The sequence below is a fragment of the Epargyreus clarus genome, unplaced genomic scaffold, assembly GCF_041222505.1.
Source record: "Epargyreus clarus isolate Ecla_fem2 unplaced genomic scaffold, WU_Ecla_fem_2.2 ptg000012l, whole genome shotgun sequence".
Taxonomy (NCBI): Eukaryota; Metazoa; Arthropoda; class Insecta; order Lepidoptera; family Hesperiidae; genus Epargyreus; species Epargyreus clarus.
Window position 1 is genome coordinate 3,508,485 of NW_027332220.1, and position 23,790 is coordinate 3,532,274.

At 35.2% G+C, this 23,790-nt stretch overlaps 1 protein-coding gene across 2 annotated transcripts in view; it reads right to left on the reverse strand.

The window, feature by feature from the left end:
- LOC140746527 (ras-like protein family member 10B) overlaps window positions 1–23,790 on the reverse strand; it is a 110,395-nt gene that overhangs the window by 25,426 nt on the left and 61,179 nt on the right. Inside the window, exon 1 of one of the 2 annotated variants that reach the window (XM_073078683.1) lies at window positions 12,821–12,986. The exons of the other annotated variant lie outside the window; for it this stretch is intronic. Within the exon in view, the coding sequence (XP_072934784.1) occupies window positions 12,821–12,908 (88 nt within the window). The 5' untranslated portion in view covers window positions 12,909–12,986. Of the gene's footprint in view, window positions 1–12,820; window positions 12,987–23,790 lie in introns of those variants that run through there. 2 annotated transcript variants of the gene reach the window in all.

A 23,790-nucleotide genomic window follows, 5' to 3' on the forward strand; every position in this document is an offset into this window, starting at 1 on the left:
GATACCGATTATGATAGTGACATTTCTGATTCAAGTTCAAGCAATGGTGATTTTTCATCCGACGACAGTGTCCAGGATCCAGATTTTCAAATTAGAGACGACTTGCGGTTATCTGATTCTAGCTCAGATGACGATAATAACATCAAATATCACCAATTTTCGCCTAAACCTGGAACTTCTGGTTTGAATAACGAGTCAGCATCAGTTCTTAAACCTGATGAGGTCTTATTGAGACCACCTTCTAAAACGGTTATTATTCAGTCATCGAGTTTCGATTTTTCAGCACCAAATAATGACGATATTCAGATTCCTAGCGTTGATACAATATCAAGTGTTAATACGCCATCTCCTTGTGTTAACAATGAGAATATTCAAAGAAAGAGTAGTAAAAGGTAAGCGAATTCACAATTATGGTGAAGAAACATGAAGAAAATACTCAGAAATAGTGGTCAATCATATACGTCCATGTCAAAAACTAATAATTTTGGTTCTGTGATTATGATTATGTTATTACTCTATTTTGTAAGGTTAATTATTTTTCATTGTTTTTTTGAGATTGGTTTTATACTTGGCTAAAGTCTAGTTTTCGTACTATTATTATTTTGAAGTTGATCACTGAAGTTATAAACTTCAGTTACGTAGGTAATAGCATTACTTACTTATGTATTTTAATTGTTTTTCAGTAAGTACAATTTCATTTTGAGATTAATTTTATAACTAATTTTCTTTTAAGTTACCTAATAAGTTAAAACTTCTTCTACTACTACTTCTTTGTAGTTATTTATTGATTTTTTATTTGTTTTTGTTTGTTTGCCAAGTAAGTAATTTTATAGTAGCATTCTTTATATTTTACAAAAGCAAAAAGTTATTTTAGTAATTATTTTTATGTGACATAGTCATTTTCTTTGGTTTATAATATATTTTTTCTAATTTGTGTAAGCTAGTGGCACAAAAAGAACCATGAATACATATTATTTTTAAAAATTGTGACTGTTTTATTAAATTTTCCCCATAATTTAAACAATACATTTATATACAAAAGAGACTTATCTGCTCATAACTTTTTTTTTTAGAAAAAAATACACATATCCGAATTCACCATTAAAAGCAGAATAAAAATATCTCTCTAACAGTGTATAACACCTATTTATCAGTTTTAAAATTACAGAGCAATTATACAAAAACTGATTTTGAAAACTTTAAATGGCTCTCCTGTAAAATTAGGTCTATTCGATTTATGGCCCTTTTGTTTTGAAGTAGCGATATGTGCGTGCCTGGGATTTGAACCTCGGACCCCTCGATCAGGAGGCTGAGTTTCTTAACCACTAGGCAATCACTGGTAAGTCTTTATTCTTGTAATGTATTAATTATGTAACTTTTACTGAGATAAAAAAACATGTGTTATGTAATAGAAGTGATTGGACCATTCCAAAGAGGTTGGATGCCTGCCAAATACTAATTGGAGGGCACCTTGCTGATGTCTAAGATGGGGTCAGAGATGAACACACATTCCATGTTCTTTTTTGTTTAGTAAGCATTATTGTTTCTATTTTTGTCTTATAACTGCAGTGTAGTAGGTTAGGCCAGATGAGTTAGGTTTTCTATTTTTATTTTTATAATATAGGAGTAGCAGACGAGCATACAGTCCACCTGATGGTTAATGGCTACTGCCGCCTATGGACATCTGTAATCAACCCCAGATAGGATTAGATATTCCCACCTGAGATCGGCCACAGATGCGCCGCTACCCCTGAGGACTAAGCTGGAACGCCTCGGAAAAGGCTGTCTCCCTTACCACAACCTTCAAACCGGAACACAGCAGCGCCTAACACTGCTGTTATTAGGTACAAATAGGCGTAGCGGTGGTTCCGCCGGAGTAAAACCACAAAAGGTTCTGCCACCTTGAAAAACTATTACTTTTAGTTTCAAAAATCAATTTGAATTAGTTTAAATAGTGTTCAAATAGGTTTTCAATACCTCATTAAGACGTATAGCGATCTTCAAATCAAAATAATGTTTACTACTATCATTTTATTTAATGCTTCTTATGATTATTTTATACTAGTTCTGATTCCCCCAGATCCACACAGACACACGCTTTCTCGAAGACCCTTTAGTACATATTTCTGAAGTCGGCGCTCACATTAGACACGCTGTTTACATCGTTATATGTACTAAACCAACATTTATTTCAATTATTTTTACTTTGTAGTGACATAGAAGTCGGTTGTATTTTTTTGTTATTTTTTTTATTATTATTATTTTTATGGCTTCGTTATTATCATTTCCCAACGTTTTGTTATTCGTTTTGCGACGTTCTATTTAAATTTATTTCTTTAATTTGAAATCGTAAGCATAAAGATTTCAAGTTAGTTAAGAGCCTAAAACATTGACAGCTCTAAATTGTATATAATAATATCATCATCATCATCATTATCAACCCATTACTGTCCCACTGCTGGGCACGGGTCACCTCTCAGAATGAGAAGGATTAGGCCACAGTCCACCGCGCTGGCCAAGTGCGTATTGGTAGACTTCACATACCTTTGAGATTTTTTTTTATAAATCTCTCAGTTATGCAGGCTTCCTCACGATGTTTTCCTTCACCGTTTAGCAAGTGATAAAAAAATCTAATACGCACAAAACTTTGAAAAATCAGAGGCCTGGGATTTGAACCTCGGACCCCTCGATCGAGAGGTTGAGTTTCTTAATCACTGCTATTAATTTTATGTATATCTACACATAAATCAAGGATTTAATGTATGTAACGAGGATATTTATTCCATTTAATATTCGCTCCCTTGAACTAGAAGGCTTGTTCCTCAATTACGTGAAATTTTCAGTAAATTAAGTCCTGTGATTCACGCCGCCATAAATTTGGGCCACTCACCAAAATTATTTCCTACCTTAAATAATAAATTTACCTTCCTTCACTAACTGGTTAGTTTTCATAATAATAGTATATTATAATGTGGTAGAGTTCTTTGATGTTCGTCAAATTGGTACCGCTGTCAAACTTAAACTATTGTTTCATAATAGTAGCGTAGCGCAACTAAGTTTTGGTTTTAAAGGTGTGGTAAAGAATTCTCTTCCACGAGACATTCCAACTTAGTTTTTAATGGTCGCAATTAATTTGTGGCATATCTCAGGTGGAATTTCCTTCCTACTTGCGGTTGTTCATAGTTGTGTTTGAGTCGTAATTACTTCTTACAGTGGCAAGTACTAATTGAGGCTCAAAGAAAAGCCGGCAGCAAATTATCCATTACACTAGATGGATAGTACGATCGTTTGGTCAATGAATTTAATGAAAGAAGATCTACTAATTCCCAGATGTCCAGTGTGGATTGTGGTTTACGCCCTTGTCATTCTCAGAAAAGACGGGTGCTTAGTAATAGGACAATAACTTATATATTTTTTTAAACAAAGGAGGAGCAGACGAGCTTGCAATCCACCTGATGGATATCTGTAATCAACCCCAGATAGGATTAGATTCCTACCTGAGGTCGGTCACAGATGCGCCGCTACTCCTGAGGACCCAGATGGAACGCCTCAGAAAAGTATGTCTCCCTTACCACGCCCTTCAAAGAAAGAGGTGTGGCGGTGGTGCTACCGGAGTCAACCACAAAGTCCACCTTCAAATGATTACAAAGTAACAAAAACCTGTGATTTCGTCTACATAACTACACTACTATAAATAATTCCAAGAGCTTAATTAAAAAGTATTATGAAATCACAGACAGACAGTTCAATTTTATTACAAAGTATAGTTCAAGGACCAAGTAGTATAGTACGCCTTTTCCTATTTACGAGGGATGTTATTAGCACTTAGTTATATCACTTCCGTTCTCTAATTAGATCACTAATGCACGAACAAAGTGTTAGTTAAATGGGTATTAAATTAGTTAGTGTAATTATTAAGTGTCTGAATTTAATCTTATTTTACTGAAGGCAAAAATTTAATTTGAACACACCTCTGGAGTTACTATAAGATTGTGACTATTTTACCGAACGTAAGTAAGGTCTGGTGAGGTCGGAAATTGGATGGGTGACCACTAGTAGCTTAACAAACATGCTTCATACCTCGGAGATTAAGTTAAGCAGTTGGTTCCAGTTTTTATCATTGGATTGCAATAGCTTAACCTAACCAGAAATTGAAGTTTAATTCTACCTGTTGACTGTTAACCTTTACATATCTCCATCAAGGTGATAGAACCCTCTGTGGTATGACTCCAAGAAACGACTGCTAGACTAAATATCATAGATTACTTGGGATTCGTACCTTGGACCCATTGAGAGGCAGAGTTTCAACTACGCTGTCACTGCCTTCATCATCAACCCATTATGTCCCACTGCTGGGCACGGGTCTCTTCTCATATTGAGAAGGATTAGGCCATAGTCAACCGCGCTGGCCAAGTGCGTATTGGTTGACTTCACATACCTTTGAGATTTTTTTATAAATCTCTCAGGAATGCAGGTTTCCTCACGGTGTTTTCGGCGTTTTAGCAAGTGATAATTAATTTCTAATACGCACATAATTCAGAAAAATCAAAGGACTGGGATTTGAACCTCGGACCCCTCGATTGAGAGGCCATGTTTTTAACCACTAGGCTATCACTGCTTTACATGTAATGGTATAGGACATGTAATGTGTAGCAACCAACTGCCTATTAATGGAACTGTAAGATCTAAATGCCATTGAACTGTCTATGTATTGAAGGACAGACATGTGTAAGACGTGTGTACATATATGTTTGTACCTATGTGTTGTATATAGTGTCGCGGTCGATTCGGAAATGGAATTACTGTAGGGGTAGCTACGTGCCTGAGTGAACTGTTATTTAGGGTTGTTTAGTAAGCTTCGTAGGTAATATTGAATTTTCAAAAACTGAAAGAATTTGGGTTTAAAGAATTTATTTTTCTCATAAAGACTTACAGTCACTGACATGAGAACAATTATTTAATTCATAGCTAAATATATTAGTCGTTCGTTTAATGAATCGGCAGCTGCTACCCTCATTTAATACATTTTATTATTAACTTGTTATGCTAAGGTAAAACTAAATCAATAACCAAATGTACGGGTACGTGTAACTTAGGTTTTATTTCACTTCGCCAATTATTTGACTTTATGTTTATATTTGTACGTTATTAAGTACTCGTAAGCTGATTTCTTAGTAAAGTATGTAACGTAGGACTTTTCCTGTCGCGCGTGATTACACCCACACACACCACCCAAACGCACACATAAATACTAAAATACATAATATGTACCTACTAAAACACACTAAAATGTTCCTTGAGATACAATTCAATATTTAAAAACTAGTAAATTGAAAGTAAAAGTTAATTAATCCTTATTTGTAAAAATGTAATATGTAACTACTAAAATACTAAAATGTACCTTGAGATACAATTCAATATCTTAAAACCATGTCTAATGTATTTTAACACACAAATTGTTGGCACTCAAAGTCTGGATAACATATATTAGCACTAGTGGTGCCCGCGGCTTCGCCCGCATTTTAAAGATATAATATGACATACATAAAACAGAAAATTCGTACCTTCATTGGAATGACAGTGGTGCCATCTGTCGGTCTTACCAACTCCCAAACCTTCGTGGGCTCTTGGACAACAACTTTGCAAAAGATCATCACTTGATCAAATGCATAGTTTCCGATTTTATAAAATGTATATAGACAAATATTCATTTTTATATAAATAGATAGATGATCGATCCGTAGTTCCCGTGGGATTCCCGGGATAAAAATTATCCTATGTCCTTTCTCGGGTCTCAGACTATCTTTGTACAAAATTCCATTCAAACCGGTTCAGTGGTTTAGCCGTGAAGAAGAGACAGACAGACAGAGTTACTTCCACATTTATAATATTAGTAAGGATTAGTAAGGAAGTAAGGATTTGCTGACGGATACATAATTTGTTTGATCCTAATAACCTTTTTTTTCGCTATCCTCGAAAAAAGATCGAAGATAGAATCGATTCTTAGGGCCTCGATTTTTTGTGAATCGATTTATTGCACTTCGATTCGAATCGATTCAAAAATCGATCTTTTTCGGATAGGATCGCCACCCCTAATATAGTCCCAATAAATCTGTATAACCAAATATAATGTTGCAACCGTCTCCGATTGCAAGAATTGATATTTTTAAACTCATGGTTATCTGATGTATGCCAAAACCCACAAACGTAGGTAGGATCCATTACTGGAGACCGATTAAAAAAATCGACCTTTTTTCGTCAAAAAGATCGATTCTCTTATTAATAGATCTAAGATCGCTATCTGGGATAAAAACTATCCTATGTCCATTCTAGGGTCTCAGACTATCTTTGTACAAAATTTCATTAAAATCGATTCAGTGGTTTAGGCGTGAAGAAGAGACATACAGACAGACAGAGTTAATTTCGCATTTTTAATATTTGTAAGGATATCGATTAAAATAATCGACTTTTTGGTCCAAAAGATCGATTCTCCGATTAATCGATCTTAGATCGCCATCCCTAGTTCCCGTGGGATTTCCGGGATAAAAACTATCCTATGTCCGTTCTCGGGTCTCAGACTATCTTTGTACAAAATTTCATTAAAATCGGTTCAGTGGTTTAGGCGTGAAGAAAAGACAACCAGACAGACAGACAGAGTTACTTTCGGATTTATAATATTAGTAAGGATAATTAGCTTAAGATGTCGTTATGTAATACATGACTGTCTGTGTCCAAAATAGAATAAAATAAAAATAAAATAAATTGACACGCTGCCGTCTCTTCGCGACCCATGCACTTGTGTATGAAACGAGAGGAGGAATGTGGCACGCATGCGGTTGGAAGCGCGTGCTGCCTTAAGCATGCGTGACAAATAAATCCTATAAATGGCTTGTTTGATTTCGAATAATAAGTTGTCGTTAGATATTCTCTATCTAAGGTGAGGTAAGGGCCTATCTGGAGCATTCTAGCTTAGACCTGCAGGTAGGTATATCTAACCCTATCTGGGGTTGAGTCCATGAGCGGCAGTAATTACTTACCATTAGGTGGACTGCATGCTCGTCTGCTACTCCTATATTATATAAAAAGTCCTAGACGCGTTATTTTTCAAAATAGTGTCTTTTTCTTTCATAGTTATTGTTGGAATTATGTACATAAAATAAAAACCACTCTGGAAAAAGCAAATAAATTACGACCGACTTGAAAATGAGGTACATTATCATGTATCAACTTTCAGAAGCGGAAAAATGAACCCGTATATTTTCCTCGTCACAAAAACTAAAGAAGCCAGACTTCGTAAAAAATTCATTTAAGTAGTATCTTTAAATGTCTTTAGTACTAAACAAAGTTGAAAATAAATTGATAATGTTTTTTTTTTACTTTTGAAGTAGGTTTTGAAGATGGCTGAAGTACCCTTTAAGATTCGACTCCGAAGGCACAACTGCCATACTTTTTTGCATAATAACAGCATTTTTAAGCACTGCTGTGTTCTGGTGTAAAGTAGTACATGCTTTCGCAATGCGTTTGAACTTAATCCAGTCGTCAAGGGTAGCAACTTATCGGTGGCCGATCTCAGGTAGGACTCTAGTCTTAGCTGGGGTTAAATACAGATGATGTTCAGCAGAGGCTACTCCTCATCAGATCGAGTGCATGCTTATTTGCTACTTCTATATTATAAAACAAAACTTAAAAAAGGTCGTATTAGTGGCCACAGATTTTCACTCATAATGAGAATAGATGATCCATATTACTCGTAATAGTGTAAAGTAAGAAATGTTGTGATTATGAAGAAACAATCTGCCCAATCCCTTTTCATTTCCAAACTCATATTTCTGAAAAACATCATTCAATTCTTTCTTTCACACCGAGACAATATATACTATAGTCCATACTAAGAGTATATAATAAGATTTTGAGAATGAAGAAATATTCACTTCACTCCCCAATCCCTTTTCATTTCCAAAGACATATTTCTGAGAAACACCTCCGTCATTAAAATCTTTCTTTCACACCCCGAGAAGAGATATATTATAGTCCATACTAAGAATATATAGTAAGAAGTTGAGTATGAAGAATTATTCTTCACTACCCAATCCCTTTTCATTTCCAAACTTATATTTCTGAAGAACATCATTCAATTCTTTCTTTCACACCGAGAAAATATATACTATAGTCCATACTAAGAGTATATAGTAAGAAGTTGAGAATGAAGAAATATTCTTCACTCCCCAATCTCTTTTCATTTCCAAAGACATATTTCTGAGAAACACCTCCTTCATTAAAATCTTTCTTTCAAACCCCGAGAAGAGATATATTATAGTCCATACTAAGAATATATAGTAAGAAGTTGAGTATGAAGAATTATTCTTCACTACCCAATCCCTTTTCATTTCCCAAGACATATTTCTGCGAAACACCTCCATCATTCAATTCTTTCTTTTACACCGAGAAGAGATATACTATATACTCGTAGTCCATACTAAGAGTATATAGTAAGAAGTTGAGTATGAAGAAATATTCTTCACTCCCCAATCCCTTTTCATTTCCAAAGACATATTTCTGCGAAACACCTCCATCGCTCAATTATTTCATATTCATCGCGATATATTCCCGCACACCGTACGTGGCGTGTGTTCTTTTATGAATTATGAAAAGTTGATTCGTGGAAAATGAGGTGATAATTCAGGAATGAATAATTCTTGAAGTTCAGTTCGTTCAACCGTATTCTTGGTAACGTATTGTGTTAATTTTTATAAATAAGTTAAGCAATTATGAGATATTATACTATTAGGAGATAATTTCTTATAATATAAAATTCTCGTGTCACAATGTTAGTTACCGTACTCCTCCGAAACGGCCTTACCGATTTGCACCAAATTTTATATGCATATTCAGTAGGTCTGAGAATCGGCTACTATCTATTTTTCATACCCCTAAGTGATAAGGATTGTTCACCCTTAACAATTTTTTATTTATACGGCAACACAACGTTTGCCGGGTCAGCTAGTTATGGATAGATATATACTACGTGTGTTTGTGTTTTATTTGACTCCTTAGTATCCAACTAAGGGTGCTACTACACGAGCGATAGATTATGTCGGAATCGCAAAGCATCTAGCATTTGCTTCAAGTTAAACATGTTTCATATAGAGTTGGTCACAGATTACACTTAATATTATAAGGGCTGCATTTGGTAAGGGAGACATACTTTTCCGAGGCTTTCCACCTTAGTCCTCAAAGGTAGCGGCGCATCTGTGGCAGATCTCAGGTAGGAATATATCATCCTATCTGGGGTTGAGTACAGATGTCTATGGGCGGCAGTAGTCACTTACTATCAGGTGGACTGCATGCTCGTCTGCTACTCCTATATTATAAAAAAATGCATGTTTGCTTCTCCTATTTTACATTAAAAAAATAAAAAATGTACATCTAAACATGATTATGAAATAAATAAAACAAGCTTTATTGTAGTTAAATGGGAAAAGGGTTATAAATAAATTAAATGAGTACTGTATTAAATGGTAAAAGGGTTAACAGATTTAGTAGACCGTGACTCTGATTTCAATGAGACCCATGGGGCAGATATTCGTAGCACGATCGGGTTAATCTGAACGGTAAATAGAGTTAAAATATTTAATTCATTGACCATTCAAGTTAATTAAGGTTTTTTTTTTAAATAAAGTATCAAAGGATCGACCTAATGATGAGTGGTCACTGCCGCCCTTCGGACATCTAAATATATATAACTCAAAGGTGTTCTGGTTTGAAGGTTGTAAGGGAGACAAACTTTTCCGAGGCGTTCCAGCTTAGTCCTCAGCGCATCGGTAGCGGCGCATCGGTGTCCGACCTCAGGTAGAAATATCTAATCATATCTGGGGTTGATTACAGATGTACATGGGCGGCAGTAGCCACTTACCATCAGGTGGACTGTATGCTCGTCTGCTACTCCTATATTATAAAAAAAGAAACAGGTGAGGCGGTGGTGCCGCTGGAGTCCAACCACAAGTTCTACCACCTTCAAACCTTATAAATAATTTAAACGTTAACACTTACTTCACAAGTTGGTATTAGCATTACCAGCTTATTAGTGCTGAAGGTAATTTCACCTGAAGCTCAACTCCAGTAAACTCATTAGAGCTTTAATTAAGCTTTCGGGAGAAATTTGTTTAACAGGAACGGTTATTGCCTGTTTACTGTGGTTTGTAGGTTAAATGGCGTTTTATTAGGATACTAGTTTTATCTCCCGGTTTCGTTCGTATTTTACTAGAAGAATGATCCGAACATAGGTAAGAAAATTCTGGATTTACACAGAATTTTTAGTGACTGACGTCTGAGATTTATGTGGGAGGTAAACTGTGGTCAAATTTATTGTCAAAACATTAGTTGATTTTTTTTTCCTCCAACCATTATGAAATGGAAACCATTTTAATATTTATGTAACCGAAGAGTATTTGTTTACGTAGTTCCCATACATTTCCAACCAGCTCTGATACAGCCCGCTCGGGGCGCTGATTGGAAATGTATGGGCAAATACGTAAACAAATACCAAAACAGTTGTTATTGTAACAACGTAAAAACTCATACTACGGGTACAGTATCTAATGAATTACTCTAGATTAAATTTTTCCCACCTCATTCTTATAATATATATCTTGAAAACGCCTTTATGCTAATTTTAAGTCAGTTATAACGTTAGAACCCATTTGGGACATCCATAAATCTCCCAACTAAGCCTCCTTGTCAAAGATTTGATAAATCGAACCAGGTTTATGTTAATTTATCACTGCAAGTTACATTTGGCTTACTCATCTCTCTTGGTGTATTGGTGGTAGTGAAAAATGATATAGATTATACTCGTAGATATATTTTTATATGTGTTTCGGTAAATAATGTAGGGTTTTCATGAATGAAAAAATCTCGGTTAAATTTTTTCTCCACAGCAGAGGGTAATGTTTTTCGCTTTTATGTAAAGTGCTTCCGAAAACTTAGACAGCTGCAGACTAGCTGCCGACAACTTGTTACAAATTTTGGCAGACTAATAATATGCCTAGCTAATATATGTGTGTACCTTATGAGAGAAAATAAATAAATAAAAATAAAATAAAGAGTTTTTATGAGATTAAAAATTATCATACAGACCACCTGATGGTAAATGGTCCCAGCCGCCGATGAATATCTGTAACTCCACATGAATAGTAGTTTTAGAATTTTAGATGAATCCACGCATAGATGGATTTCTACTACAGAGGATCAAAAAAAAATAAAGCTAGTGAGAATTTTAAGAATTTGGTATGATTTTCGCGATTTAGCAAGGTTACCTTGCTAAATCGAGCTACAACAAGCTAATACATGAGCGATCAGAAACGTAGAAGACGTGGAACACTCTGTGGTTCGACTCCGGTGACACTACCGTCATACCTATTTCTGCCTAATAACCATAGATTAGTAAAGATACTTCGCCACCTTGAAATTGAATGAAGCCACAAACTTATTAGTAATATAGGCTTATTAGTAAGTTCTTTTTTTGAATTCTAGACAAATAAAAACATTTTTAGAGAAAATTTACACGAATAAATAACTAATATTGCGTAATTTACATAATAAATATATAATTATTTCAAATATTTTAGGGACATTTTAGCAAAGACACGCAAAGCAAAACTTTTTTACGCAACTATTTCCATTCTCAAAACTGGGTACATTTTCTTGTTAGGAGTGAGTAATCTTTACTAATCTATGCTAATAACAGCAGTTTTAAGCTCTGTTCAGTTTTAATTTTAAGAGTGTGGTAAGGGTTACTTTTTCGAGACATTCTAACTCCGTTCTCAGGGGTAGCAACGCATCCGTGGCCAACCTCAAATAGGAATCTAATCTTATCTGGGCTTGATTACAGATGTCCACGGGCGGCAAAAGTCATTTACCATGAACTACCGTAGACTGCATGCTCGTTTGCTACTCCTATATATTAAAAAATAGACGCTTAGTAAGATCGTATATAGTATGATGACTAGTAATAAGTCATCCACTGACACATATGTATTTGAGTAGGATACCTAATGGAGTACCCACGCAAATGGCCTTCGAGACCTATATCAATTCTCGATACCTGGGGGTAAATAAGGCTGTATCCGTAGCACTGTAACAGTTACTACTGCGAATCTAGAACTAAAAACCATTGTCATACAAATACATACATATAACGATTACCGATTAAATAATATGATAGTTTGATCACAAGATAAGAAATATATCAATAAATATTTTATTTCTGGAATTTGTCTGCTCTATTTTTTACTAGTCTAGACAGGGATGAGATTTATTTTATCGAGTAAGAGGACTCAATGAGTGACTTCTTATATTGAATTGTAGATTCTAGGTATATGATTTACGTTTAGTAATTTGCAACATAAAGCAAGAATGCTCGATTTTCATTGAACTTCAATATTAATTTAAGGAATGCTTTAGAAATTACAAAGGTATTAATACTTATATATTTATTTCTCGTGGAGCTCTTTAATTTGCTGTATCACTTAATGAAGTTATTTTTTATTTTCTAAGTAGCTTTCGATAAAAATTAAGTAATTTTTCGCCCAGAAGGTAGATTCAGAGAAAACTTTGTGAGTGATATTAGCTATATTAGCAGCATATTATGAGCAGTCGTGATTTCTGTCTTTATAATCAATCTATTTTCTAGTTACGTTTTCTATGAAACCTTACAAAGGAAAATAATAACATATACGATTGTACCTTTTTAAACATCAATATTTTATATGTGTATCACAAACTTAACCTGATATTATAAGACCTTTTTGATATGACTTACCCAAGACTTTATTTTGTTTTGTACAATTCCCTCGTGTGTTGTGATCATTGTCTTTGTCTTCTCTTGACGTATTTTCGAATCTGTTCATCTCAGTTTACTTAAACACCGATTTTCCACATTTTTATTTATATACATCATAAATTTTATACACTATACAGACCTACTGTACACAATACTACAAATCGCGTATATTATTTAGGTTTAAAGACATCAGCAAAAATGTCTAAGTCTAATATTTTGTCACTACACAAATCGACTACATAAATTGTCTTTTTTTATTTTTATTTGTTGTTGTTTTTTTATAAATCTAAAACCTTTAAAAACGTCATTATGTATTTAGAGTATCTTCACTTGTTTGAACCATTAATTAATTCACGAACTTTATAATAGTTCAATATAAATATGTTCGCAACTTTTAATGTCAACAAAATTTAATCTCTATAATAATTAACTGAAAATAGATTCACATAATTCACTATTATTTCAATTCACTTTCACATTTAAATTTTGGCACTTTCATTACAAAACACACTCTTAAAAAAACCTTTTTTATTTTTAAATCAGCGTAAAATTTGGCGGCAAAAATTCGCACGAGCGACACGTACGTCCCCTTTGAGCGATCGAGAGCTACTGAGCCTCAAACTGCCTGAAACTGGCTGAAAGGGCTGGCTGATACTGAAGTGCCCGAGTTCGTACCCCTGAGATTGGTACGTAAATACGGGGGTTGAATACGAAAACGTATAGACTAGAGGGTTGGTTTTCTTGTTTATGGGAGGTTGAAATGTAAGTACCTACCGACAATTTGTTCCCTTGTAAATCTGTGTGTACAGATTAATCCTAATACAGTAAGGGCCTGTGAATGCTATCTATGTATCGTTATAGATCTCTCTCTAGATATCTCTAAATATCTATAGATATCTCTGATTATTACGATACGATTATATTGTATGGTACGATTGGTTATTGAGTATAGATCATGAGTTTTGGACACTACCACGTATTAAAAATGGTACTTAGTTTTTTGGTTGGACTTCAAATTTTGACTTAATACAGTTTTCGATATTTCTTTAATAATAAATGTAAGACATCCACTTCACCCATTGCCAGGTATCGTAAAAAAGCCTGCTAGACACACGCATCTTTCATAAAATGCCCTAGGTCCGGCGTTAATGAATGACGTTTTCGCTAGTTCGTACGGTGCAAAGTACGGTGCGTAAGGATATTGTCAGTGTTGTGTGTCGTGATATGAAACCTAGAAAAGAAAAACGAACTAGACGTAGGGTAGATAGATTAATCTACCACTAGTACTTGTCAACGGTTTCTCCCCTCCACCTCAGTTTCGCCGTGACCACGATCCATGCAACTGGGTCGAAATATCGGCAATAAAAAACGCATATCGTGAGTACCCGTTACATAATAAAAAGTTCGTTCAAAGGTACAAAAAAGGTTTTAAAGAACCATGAGAGAGGTAATAATAGGTATATGTTTTGTTGGTAGCAGTCCTATAATGGTGAATTTATATTGAAAGGCACAGTATTTGTCAGACACGGTATATGGCAAAACAAAATCATAAAGTTCTATACAATGTGTATAGAATGTGTAATACATACTATGATTTTTTCGATACTTTAATGTAGCTTTCAGGGTATTGTACCTAGACCTCCATATTATTTGGTATTGATTACTTAATATTATCAAAAGGCAGTGATAGCCTAGTGGTTAAGAAACGCGGCCTCTCGATCGAGGGGTCCGAGGTTCAAATCCCAGGCACGCACCTCTGATTTTCAAATTTATGTGCGTATTAAAAATTAATTATCACTTGCTTAAACGGTGAAGGAAAATATCGTGAGGAAACCTGCATACCTGAGAGATAAAAATCTTATAGGTATGTGAAGTCTACCAATACGCACTTGGCCAGCGCGGTGGACTATGGCCTAATCCTTCTCATTCTGAGAGGAGACCCGTGCCCAGCAGTGGGACAGTAATGGGTTGATGATGACTTAATATTATATGTTCTGCATTGCAGCAGCTTCAATTAGTCTAAAAACTGTGCTAAAGTTTGCAGAAACAATAAATTTCAATCTCTCTTCGAACAAAAATTTATAGGAGTGATGCGATAACAATTTTGGATTTCTGCCAAATTTTCCCGAAATAAAACTAACTGCAATCTGTAGTTTGTATCGAAGCTCTAATAAATTACAATGTAGGTATCTGAAATGGGCTAAACTTTTTGAAATATAAATCGTTTTAATAATATAGTATATTTTATCAAAGTTTGAGGTAGCAAACGGACATGCTATCCACTAAAAGGTGGTAGAACCTCTGTGGTTCGACTCCAGCGGCACCACCGCCACACCTATATCTACCTAATAATATAAAATGTAAAATATTGAAGGGTATGGTAAAACATACTTTTCTGAGGCGTACCAGCATAGTCCCCAGGGGGCGCATCTTTAGCCGACCTCAGATAGGAATTTAATGTTATCTGGGCGGCAATAGCCACTTACCATCAGATGGACTATACGCTCGGTTACTACTCCTATATTATTAAAAAATACTTGATGGTTAGTAAGTGGTACTGCCGTTCTTAAACACCAAATCCACATAAACCAGGGGTTCTACCCGAAGTTGAAGTTGGTAGAACCCTTTGTGGTTCGACTCCGGCGGCACCACCGCCACACCTATTTCTTCTTAATAACAGCAGTGTTAAGCGCTGCTGTGTTATGATTTGAATGGTGTGGTAAAGGAGACATACTTTTCCGAGGCGTTCCAGCCCCAGTGGGCGCATCTTCAGCCGACCTCAGATAGGAATTTAATCTCATCTGGGCGCCAGTAGCTACTTACCAACAGGTGGACTATATGCTCGCTTACTACTCCTATATTATAAAAAAATACTTGATGGTAAGTGAGTGGTCACTGCCGTCCATAAACACCAAATCCACATAAACCAGGTCTTCTACCCGAAGTTGATCACAGACGAATTGCCACTCCTAAGACTAAGATGGCCACATGTGTAATATCCACATGCCATATGTAAGTCCGCTAGCATTATAATGTTTAAATGATTCGACTTTACAATTTGACTTTCTTATAAATATTTGAGCCCGACGATAAAGCACACGTGCTACCTGATGGCAAGCAGTCAACGTCGCAATGGACATTGCAACACCAGAGGAGTTGCCAATGCGTTTACTTTACTATTTTATTTCTTGTTTTAATCACACACAAAAGTATAATCCATTAAATACACACACGATATTCATTTTGGTAAAGTGGTCTTAACAAAAATATACATTTTTTAAAACGTTACATTAAATAAATTGCTTAAACCTTGACTTCGTGTAAAACTCATAATTAATGGTTTCTATCTAGAAAGAGCCTTAAACTTTTATAAAAGCAGCTTTTAGGTAAAGCTTCACTGTTCAGTTATTTATGACGAAAGTAACGCAATAAATATTTGTTTGGCTCAACTTAAATTAATATTTATTCGGTTATGTGTTATGAATTTTTGTAGCTAACATTTATAATACAATAGGTATTTAAGGAAAACACCTAGAACTATGTGGTGTCCAAAAAGAATACAAATCTCTGCCTGGGATGTTCTAAAAAGCAGTCAAATCCTTAGTTAGCATTGCCGCTTATCTTTAACAAATCTCAGATAAAACTAGACATATCTGAGGTTAGCCAAAGTAATCGCTAAATTTTAAACAAATGATCAGAAACAAAAAAGGAGAATGAGGGAAATGGGAGAATATGAAAATACGAAAGACAAGAATAATTTACCAACGCACACAAATGAATGCCATTTTGTTTATGCCATATAGTGAAAAAGAAAAGTGAAAAATGAAAAAAAATGATATTTAAAGAAAAAGTTTATGTCAATAATAGAAAGATAGGCAAGAATAAAGTGCCCATAGCACGCATAATAGCAAGAAAGACAAGAAAAGATAGCATACACTACAAATCTTTCATGACGCCTAAAAGTTGTTTACCGTATAAGAATAGAGAAAAAATGAAGACAAAATGCTCTGCTGGCAAACGATTCTTCACACCCGCAAAATGTATATAAGTCTGCTCTGAAGTTGTTGCGAGCAAATGTATTCATACAATTTGCTATGGCGACGCGATTCATTTCTATATTCAGAGCGGACTAGCAGTTTAACGCGGACTATACCAAAAATAATATTGAGATAGATAAGAATAAAGCGTGTTGAAAGTGTCCAACGCATGCAAACGATTCATCTTCCAAAAACTGTTTATGACAGTTGTCAGCCCAAAAAATCTAAGAAAAATAAAAAGTTCTCTACGAACGCAAACCATTAGTTACTCCTGAACATTTTTGAGGCATTCGCAAAATTTTCGTTTAAAATGTATTCTCAATGAAATAACAGAATAAACATAATTTGACATATTTTCTAATTTCATGTATGTTTTTATAATTTAAGAGTAACAGACGAGCCTTTGATAAGTAGGTAAAGATACTTCGCCGCCTTGAAATTCAATGAAGCCACTAAAAGGCTGATTTGTCAGCTGTTTGTCATTTGTTTTTTTTTAATTCTTGACAAATAAAACACATTAGATAAAAATTCCGAATAAACAACTAATACTGCGTAATTTACATAATAAATAAATAAGTATTTCAAATAATTTAGAGACATTTTAGCACAGAGACGTGGGAAAACTTTTTGCGCAACTATTTCAATTCTCAACTGGTTACATTTTCTTATTAGGAGTGAGTATTTTTTACTAATGTATGAGACAAGCATACAGTTCACCTGATGGTCAATGGGTGCCGCTCATTAACATCGTTATCAACTCCAGATAAGATGAGATTTATACCTGAGGTCGCCCACAGATGTGCGACCTCGGGAAAAGACCTGAAGACTAAGGTGGAATTCTGCGGATAAAGATATCTCCCTTACCATTCAAACCTGAACACAACAGCGGTTAACATTGCTGTTATTAAGCAGAAATAAGTAGATGCTCTGTATATGAAACAAAACAAAGGAACTTAAGGGCGGATTTATCTCAAATATTACTCAAGAACATAAGTAAAAGAAAATACAGTAATCCCACAAACAAAACACAAGGAAACCTATGCGCAAGATAAGATTAAGACGGGAAATATGAAATAAGTGGCAAGAAACACAAGAAAGAAAAGGGCAAAATGAAAGTAGGAATGACAAGAAAAAGTGGCCTTCGCACGCAAACTACGCACGTACAATTTTTGGTGTCAGTTATAGATAAAGGATAGATATAGATACAAAAAGTTAGATAAAAGATACATACACTTAAAAGCTATGTAAGTACAGTTGTTTTTTTAAGCTTGGATGGATGGCGAAATCAGAAACTATATGTAAGAATTAGCGAAAACCATATTTGTGTACTTAACTTTATTTCTTAAGAAGTGTTTTCGTATGTTTTTTTTATTTATTTGGTAATCTTATATTTTAAATTCTCGTGTTACAATGTTAGCTACCGTACTCCTCCGAAACGGCTTTACCGATTGTCAGCAAATTATATACACATATTCATTAGGTCTGAGAATCGGCTACAATCTATTTTTCATACGCATAAGTGATACGGGTTGTTCGCCCTTAACATCTTTTATTTATATGGCAACACAACGTTTGCCGAGTCAGCTAGTATGTATTATAATTTGTTATTGTTGCTTAAGTTGTTGAAACAAATAATCTATCTATCAAAAATGCTGACAGTAGTTACAAGTCCAAGTTTGATCATAATTCAAACTGAAAAATAAAACCTTTTTTCTAACCAGGAATTAATAAAGTTAATTTTGAAAAAGAAACCACAACACAACAAACCTGTATCATTTCACCATAGGATAGTGTTAAATTCTGTGAAATAAGGACCACATTTTAAAGAGCAATTATCCGCATGGGAACAATAAAATGGAATTTGCTCTGGGCCCTTGTAGGAAAAGATTCGGGCCCAGCGAGATGTAAAAAGGGCTGCTGTCAAATCAAACCATATTTATTTGTCAGACACCAAAAAATAAACAATTCTATTTATGTAACATCGATTTCTGCAGACTTATTTTTGAAGGTGGTAGGACCCTTTGTGATTCGACTCCAGCGGCACCATCGCCACACCCATTTCTCCATAACAGCAGAGTTAAGCGCTGCTATGTTCTGGTTTGAAGGGTAAGGGAGATATACTTTTCCGAGGCATTCCAGCTTACTCACCAGGGGTAGCGGCGCATCTGTGGCCGACCTCAGGTAGGAATATCTAATCATATCTGGGGTTGATTACAGATGTCAATTGCCAGCAGTAGCCACTTACCATCAGGTGGACTGCATGTTCGTCTGCTACCTCTATATTATAAAAAAACATATCTGGAAAGTAAACTTGACTAAGAATTTCGGCAAATGGAGTTTAGTAGCGCCCGTTACTGATAATGTTTGTCTATTTTCTATCCAATGTTTTGCGTACAATCGACATTTCCCAATTTATATTAGAAATTGTCATCTTTCGATCCTTCATAGGCAAAATTTGGATAGATTGAGTCGGGAGGAACATAAGGCTAGTTATTTCTCAAATATGTTAAGGCTTGCTCCATAAATTGACAATCTGTCTAGGATACAAGAAGGAAGCGTGAGAAAACGAAAAAACATATGAGTACCAAAATTGAAATCGTTTGGTCTAGACCAAATACAAAAACTACTGGTAGTTACGGAGCAAATTGGCTGTGATAGATAGACGGACTGACGCACGAGTGGTCTTAGAAGGCTTCCGTTTTTTGTTTTTTCGTACGGAACCCTAACAAATGGGAAGAGACAAGGAAAAGCAAGAAAAAGCACTTTCCACGCAACATCAGTCACGTCCGAGGATGATTTGGGGTTATTTGTCAGATTTCCCCAAACTTATTTTATGATATATTCACGTGTCAGAAAATGTGACAACTGTATTATTTCGTAATCTATCATGTTTACTGTTTTGGGAGCAAGGTTTATTTTGTGTACGAGTGTACGTTTACATTTTGTAGGGTGTGGGAAAGTATACAATATAATTATTTGTTTCAACTCCATGAAAAATCGTTCACTTCAGAATGATATAGAATTATAGATACTTCAGAATTTTTTGTGTTTACAATTTTATTGTCCCACTGCTAGGCACGAGTTTTCACTCAGAATAAGAGAGGTTAAGGCCATACTAATTGCTTTTTTTGTAATATTGAAATTGCATATGTGCATGCAATCCACCGGATAATAAGTGGCTACTACCCCCAGACATCTGTTATCAACACTAGATAATATAAAAGTCCCACATGTCGGCCACAAATGCATTACTACCTGATGACTAAGTAAAAATGCCTAGCATAAATATATTTCTTTCAAACCAGAACACAGCAGCACTGAACACTTTTGTTATTAGGCAGAAAAAGGTATAGCAATGGTGCTTCTGGAGTGAAACGACAAAAGGTTCTACCATCTTTGCCTTTAACTATAAATTGTGATAATTATAATAATTTAATGTTAACTTATTATTCCATATACGATTGTTTTCGCTCGGAATGCAGATATTGCTATCCAAGTTACATTTGGCTTTATTCCAACGCCGTCTTCATTGTACAAATGATATATTTGTTTGGCTACCTCTTAGACACGGATGATATATTTACAGACACATAAACTGTTTTCATGTTCAGATCAATAGTAACTCATAGTGGTATGTGTAAATTGTGGTGGTAGATCTAAAATGCCTCGACCATGGATACAACTTACATATGCAAACTTGCATTTTTTTTTCCAAACTTGTCTCTCGTTATCCAGTCCATTTGTTACCATCGATACTAATATCAAGAAAAAAAACCAATACTACCAATTTTTATGATTTTTAGGATGCACGGTTCGGTTTGCGCGGACGTTCTTACCACGAACGTGCAAGATATGGAATGAACTCCTCCTGAGGTATTCCCAGAGCGCTATGACATGTGGCTCTTCAAAAAAGGTGCAAAAAGACCTCCCCTTCAAAGCCGGCGTTGCATTGGCGACTCCTCTGGTGTTGCAAATGTTCATAGGCGACGTTGACTACTTTCCATCAGGTAGCACGTCTGCTTTATGTTAGGTACAAATATAAAAAAAAATGCACGTCGTAGATCTCCACGACGCGACATCGCTACGACTCGACGTCGCTGCCTGCTACGGTGCTACGCCGTATGCTACGTCTTTTATCTCTTAGTTTACCAATTAATCTATTGTTCTCTTTTGCCTGCAATACCATTGTAAAATGTTTAAGGTAAAGGAACAAGGAATTTATTTACAAGTTCATTTTATTTACACTTTGTTTCTTGTTTTACTTTGGGGTAGTATTCTCTTCGTGGGTTGATAGGAGATTTGATAAGGTACAATTGGGTAAAACCAAATTCCAACAATTCTTTAAATTTTTTAATGGTATCTTACATATCACGGGATATATAAGAAAAAGAGCATATTTCTGATATTCCGGCTCGATCTACTTTTAAGCAAAAGAACACAATCTGTGTTACCTTGGAAATCTCTGTCGTATCTCTGAAAAACGTACATTATATTAACACCATTTTAAAAATCCCCTTTTCCGAATTAAAACAGCATTAATAAAAATAACACTCACAACCATCCCACATAATACAGTTCATTCTGTATTCCTTTTTGAAACCATTTCCTTTTCAGTCATGAAAAAGGTTGCCGCTCTGAAAGCACAGATTTTCTGCTGAAAGAGTTGAATAACGACGGCGTATGCAACGAACATTTTATATTCAGATTACTTTCATGAAAGTGCAAATTTGCAAAGAACAAAATGAGGTAGAGATAAAATAGTGTAGTTTTTGTTGTATTCGCTCGAAGATTGTTTAATTAGCAGCTATTAACTTCTATTTAAACATTTTTGGAAATAAAAGCTATGTTACGATAAGTCTCTTATACCGACTTATCTATACTAATATTATAAAGAGGAAAACTTTGTTTGTTTGTTTGATTGTAATGAATAGGCTCAAAAACTACTGGACCGATTTTAAAAATTCTTTAACCATTATCCACGAAAGCTACATTATCCACGAGTAACATAGGCTATATTTTATATGAAATATATTTGATAAATAGATTTTGAGGCGGCACAAAGTTTGCTGGGTCAGCTAGTTAACAAATAAGGTTGTATTATTTTTTAATAAGTCAGTCTTAAACCCAAATAAAATTGGATTTCTTCCTCATTCGACCATAGACTCGCCACTACCTGTGGACTAAGCTGAAACGCCTCGGAAAAGTATGTCTCCCTTACCGCACCTCAAACCAGAACACAACAGCGCTTAACACTGCTGTTATTAAGCAGACATAGGAGTGGCGGTGGTGCCACTGTAGTCGAACCACAGATGGTACCATCACCTAAAGGCTCCTTTATGGGATCACGTAGTAAAACAAAGTCACCTGCTACAAACATCCATTACCATAAACAACTTACAATCGTCGGGGGCTGCCTCTTTAAATATACAGAGGCACTCGGGTTTACATTAAGTTGCCACTCTGCTTGCATATAAGCGTCTGCTTACAAGGCACCTGATGCTTACAGTAAGTTCAGAGTTTGCCTTATATAGCCTCTTCAATTTAAAGTTTGCATTAAGGTAATTTTAAGTCGGTATTAAATTGATTCGGATTTTTTTTATTTATTTTTTTATAATATAGGAGTAGCACACGAGCATACAGTCTAACTGATGGTAAGAGGCTACTGCCGCCCATGGACATCTGTAATCAACCCCAGATAGGATTAGATATTCCTGCCTAAGGTCAGCCGCAGATGCGCCACTACTCCTGAGGACTAAGCTGGAACGCCTCAGTACGATGTTGCAGTCGCAAAGTAATATTGATGCAAACGGTATTGACAAAGTAATATCAAACGCGCAAACTCATAGCTTAGTTTCCAACTTAGCAAACAGTATTACTGTAGCCGCTTTGCGTTATATTTAGGACTTCCTTTCACTAGTACAGTTAGGAACATACTTTGAGTGTAATTATAAAGATACAGATTAGTTTTAAAGCAATGGTTGGAGTAGTATAGACGCACAACTTTATGATACTGCAATAATATACAGTACGATATTGCAGTCGCAAAGTAAAATTGGTGCAAATGCTATTGACAAAGTTATATCAAATGCGCAAACTGATGACTTTGCTTCTAACTTCGCAAACGGTATTACTGTAGCCGTTTTGCGTCCTATCTAGGGTTTCGTATTACTAGTGCAGATAGGAACATACTTTGAGTGTAAAGATATAGATAAGTTGAGAGTAAATACAGACGCATAACTTTATGATATTACAATACACAGTGCATTGTCGCAAAGTAATATTGATGCAAATGGTATTGACAAAGTTATATCAAACGCGCAAACTGATGGCTTAGTTTCCAACTTCGCAAGCAGTATTACTGATGCTTTGCGTTATATCTAGAGTTTTCATTTGCTTGGAGGTATAGGATATTATTGCGTGTATTATACTTGCAGATGCACTGTATTTACAAAGAATTTAATTATTATTCATCTATAAGATATATAGGATGCTGTCAGGAGTTGTATGACTGATAGTGGCTTCAGATGTACTTCAGTGCTTTAGAAGGTATACTAAGTTTATCCCATCTGAAATATATTACAGATTCTATGTCTATTGGTGGGTGTAGCCACTTGACATCAAGTGGACTGAATGCTGATTTGCTAAATTTGTATAGCAAAAATAAAGGGATTACAGTAAAAATGGAGATCTGTTGAAGACCTGTTGTTTTAAAAATATCCGTATAGACCTCTCTCAACAATCTACAGTGAAGAGTGATGGAGTACGCTCCAAGTTTTGTGAAGAGATTCAGGTTTAGCGATGATATAAGAGGTGCAAAAACGGGACATTCGGTCGAAACTTTTTACTTTGTATCTTTTTTGCGCGTCATAATTTTCAGAGTGCGCTTGAATAAGGCTTTTGATTCTTGAAAAG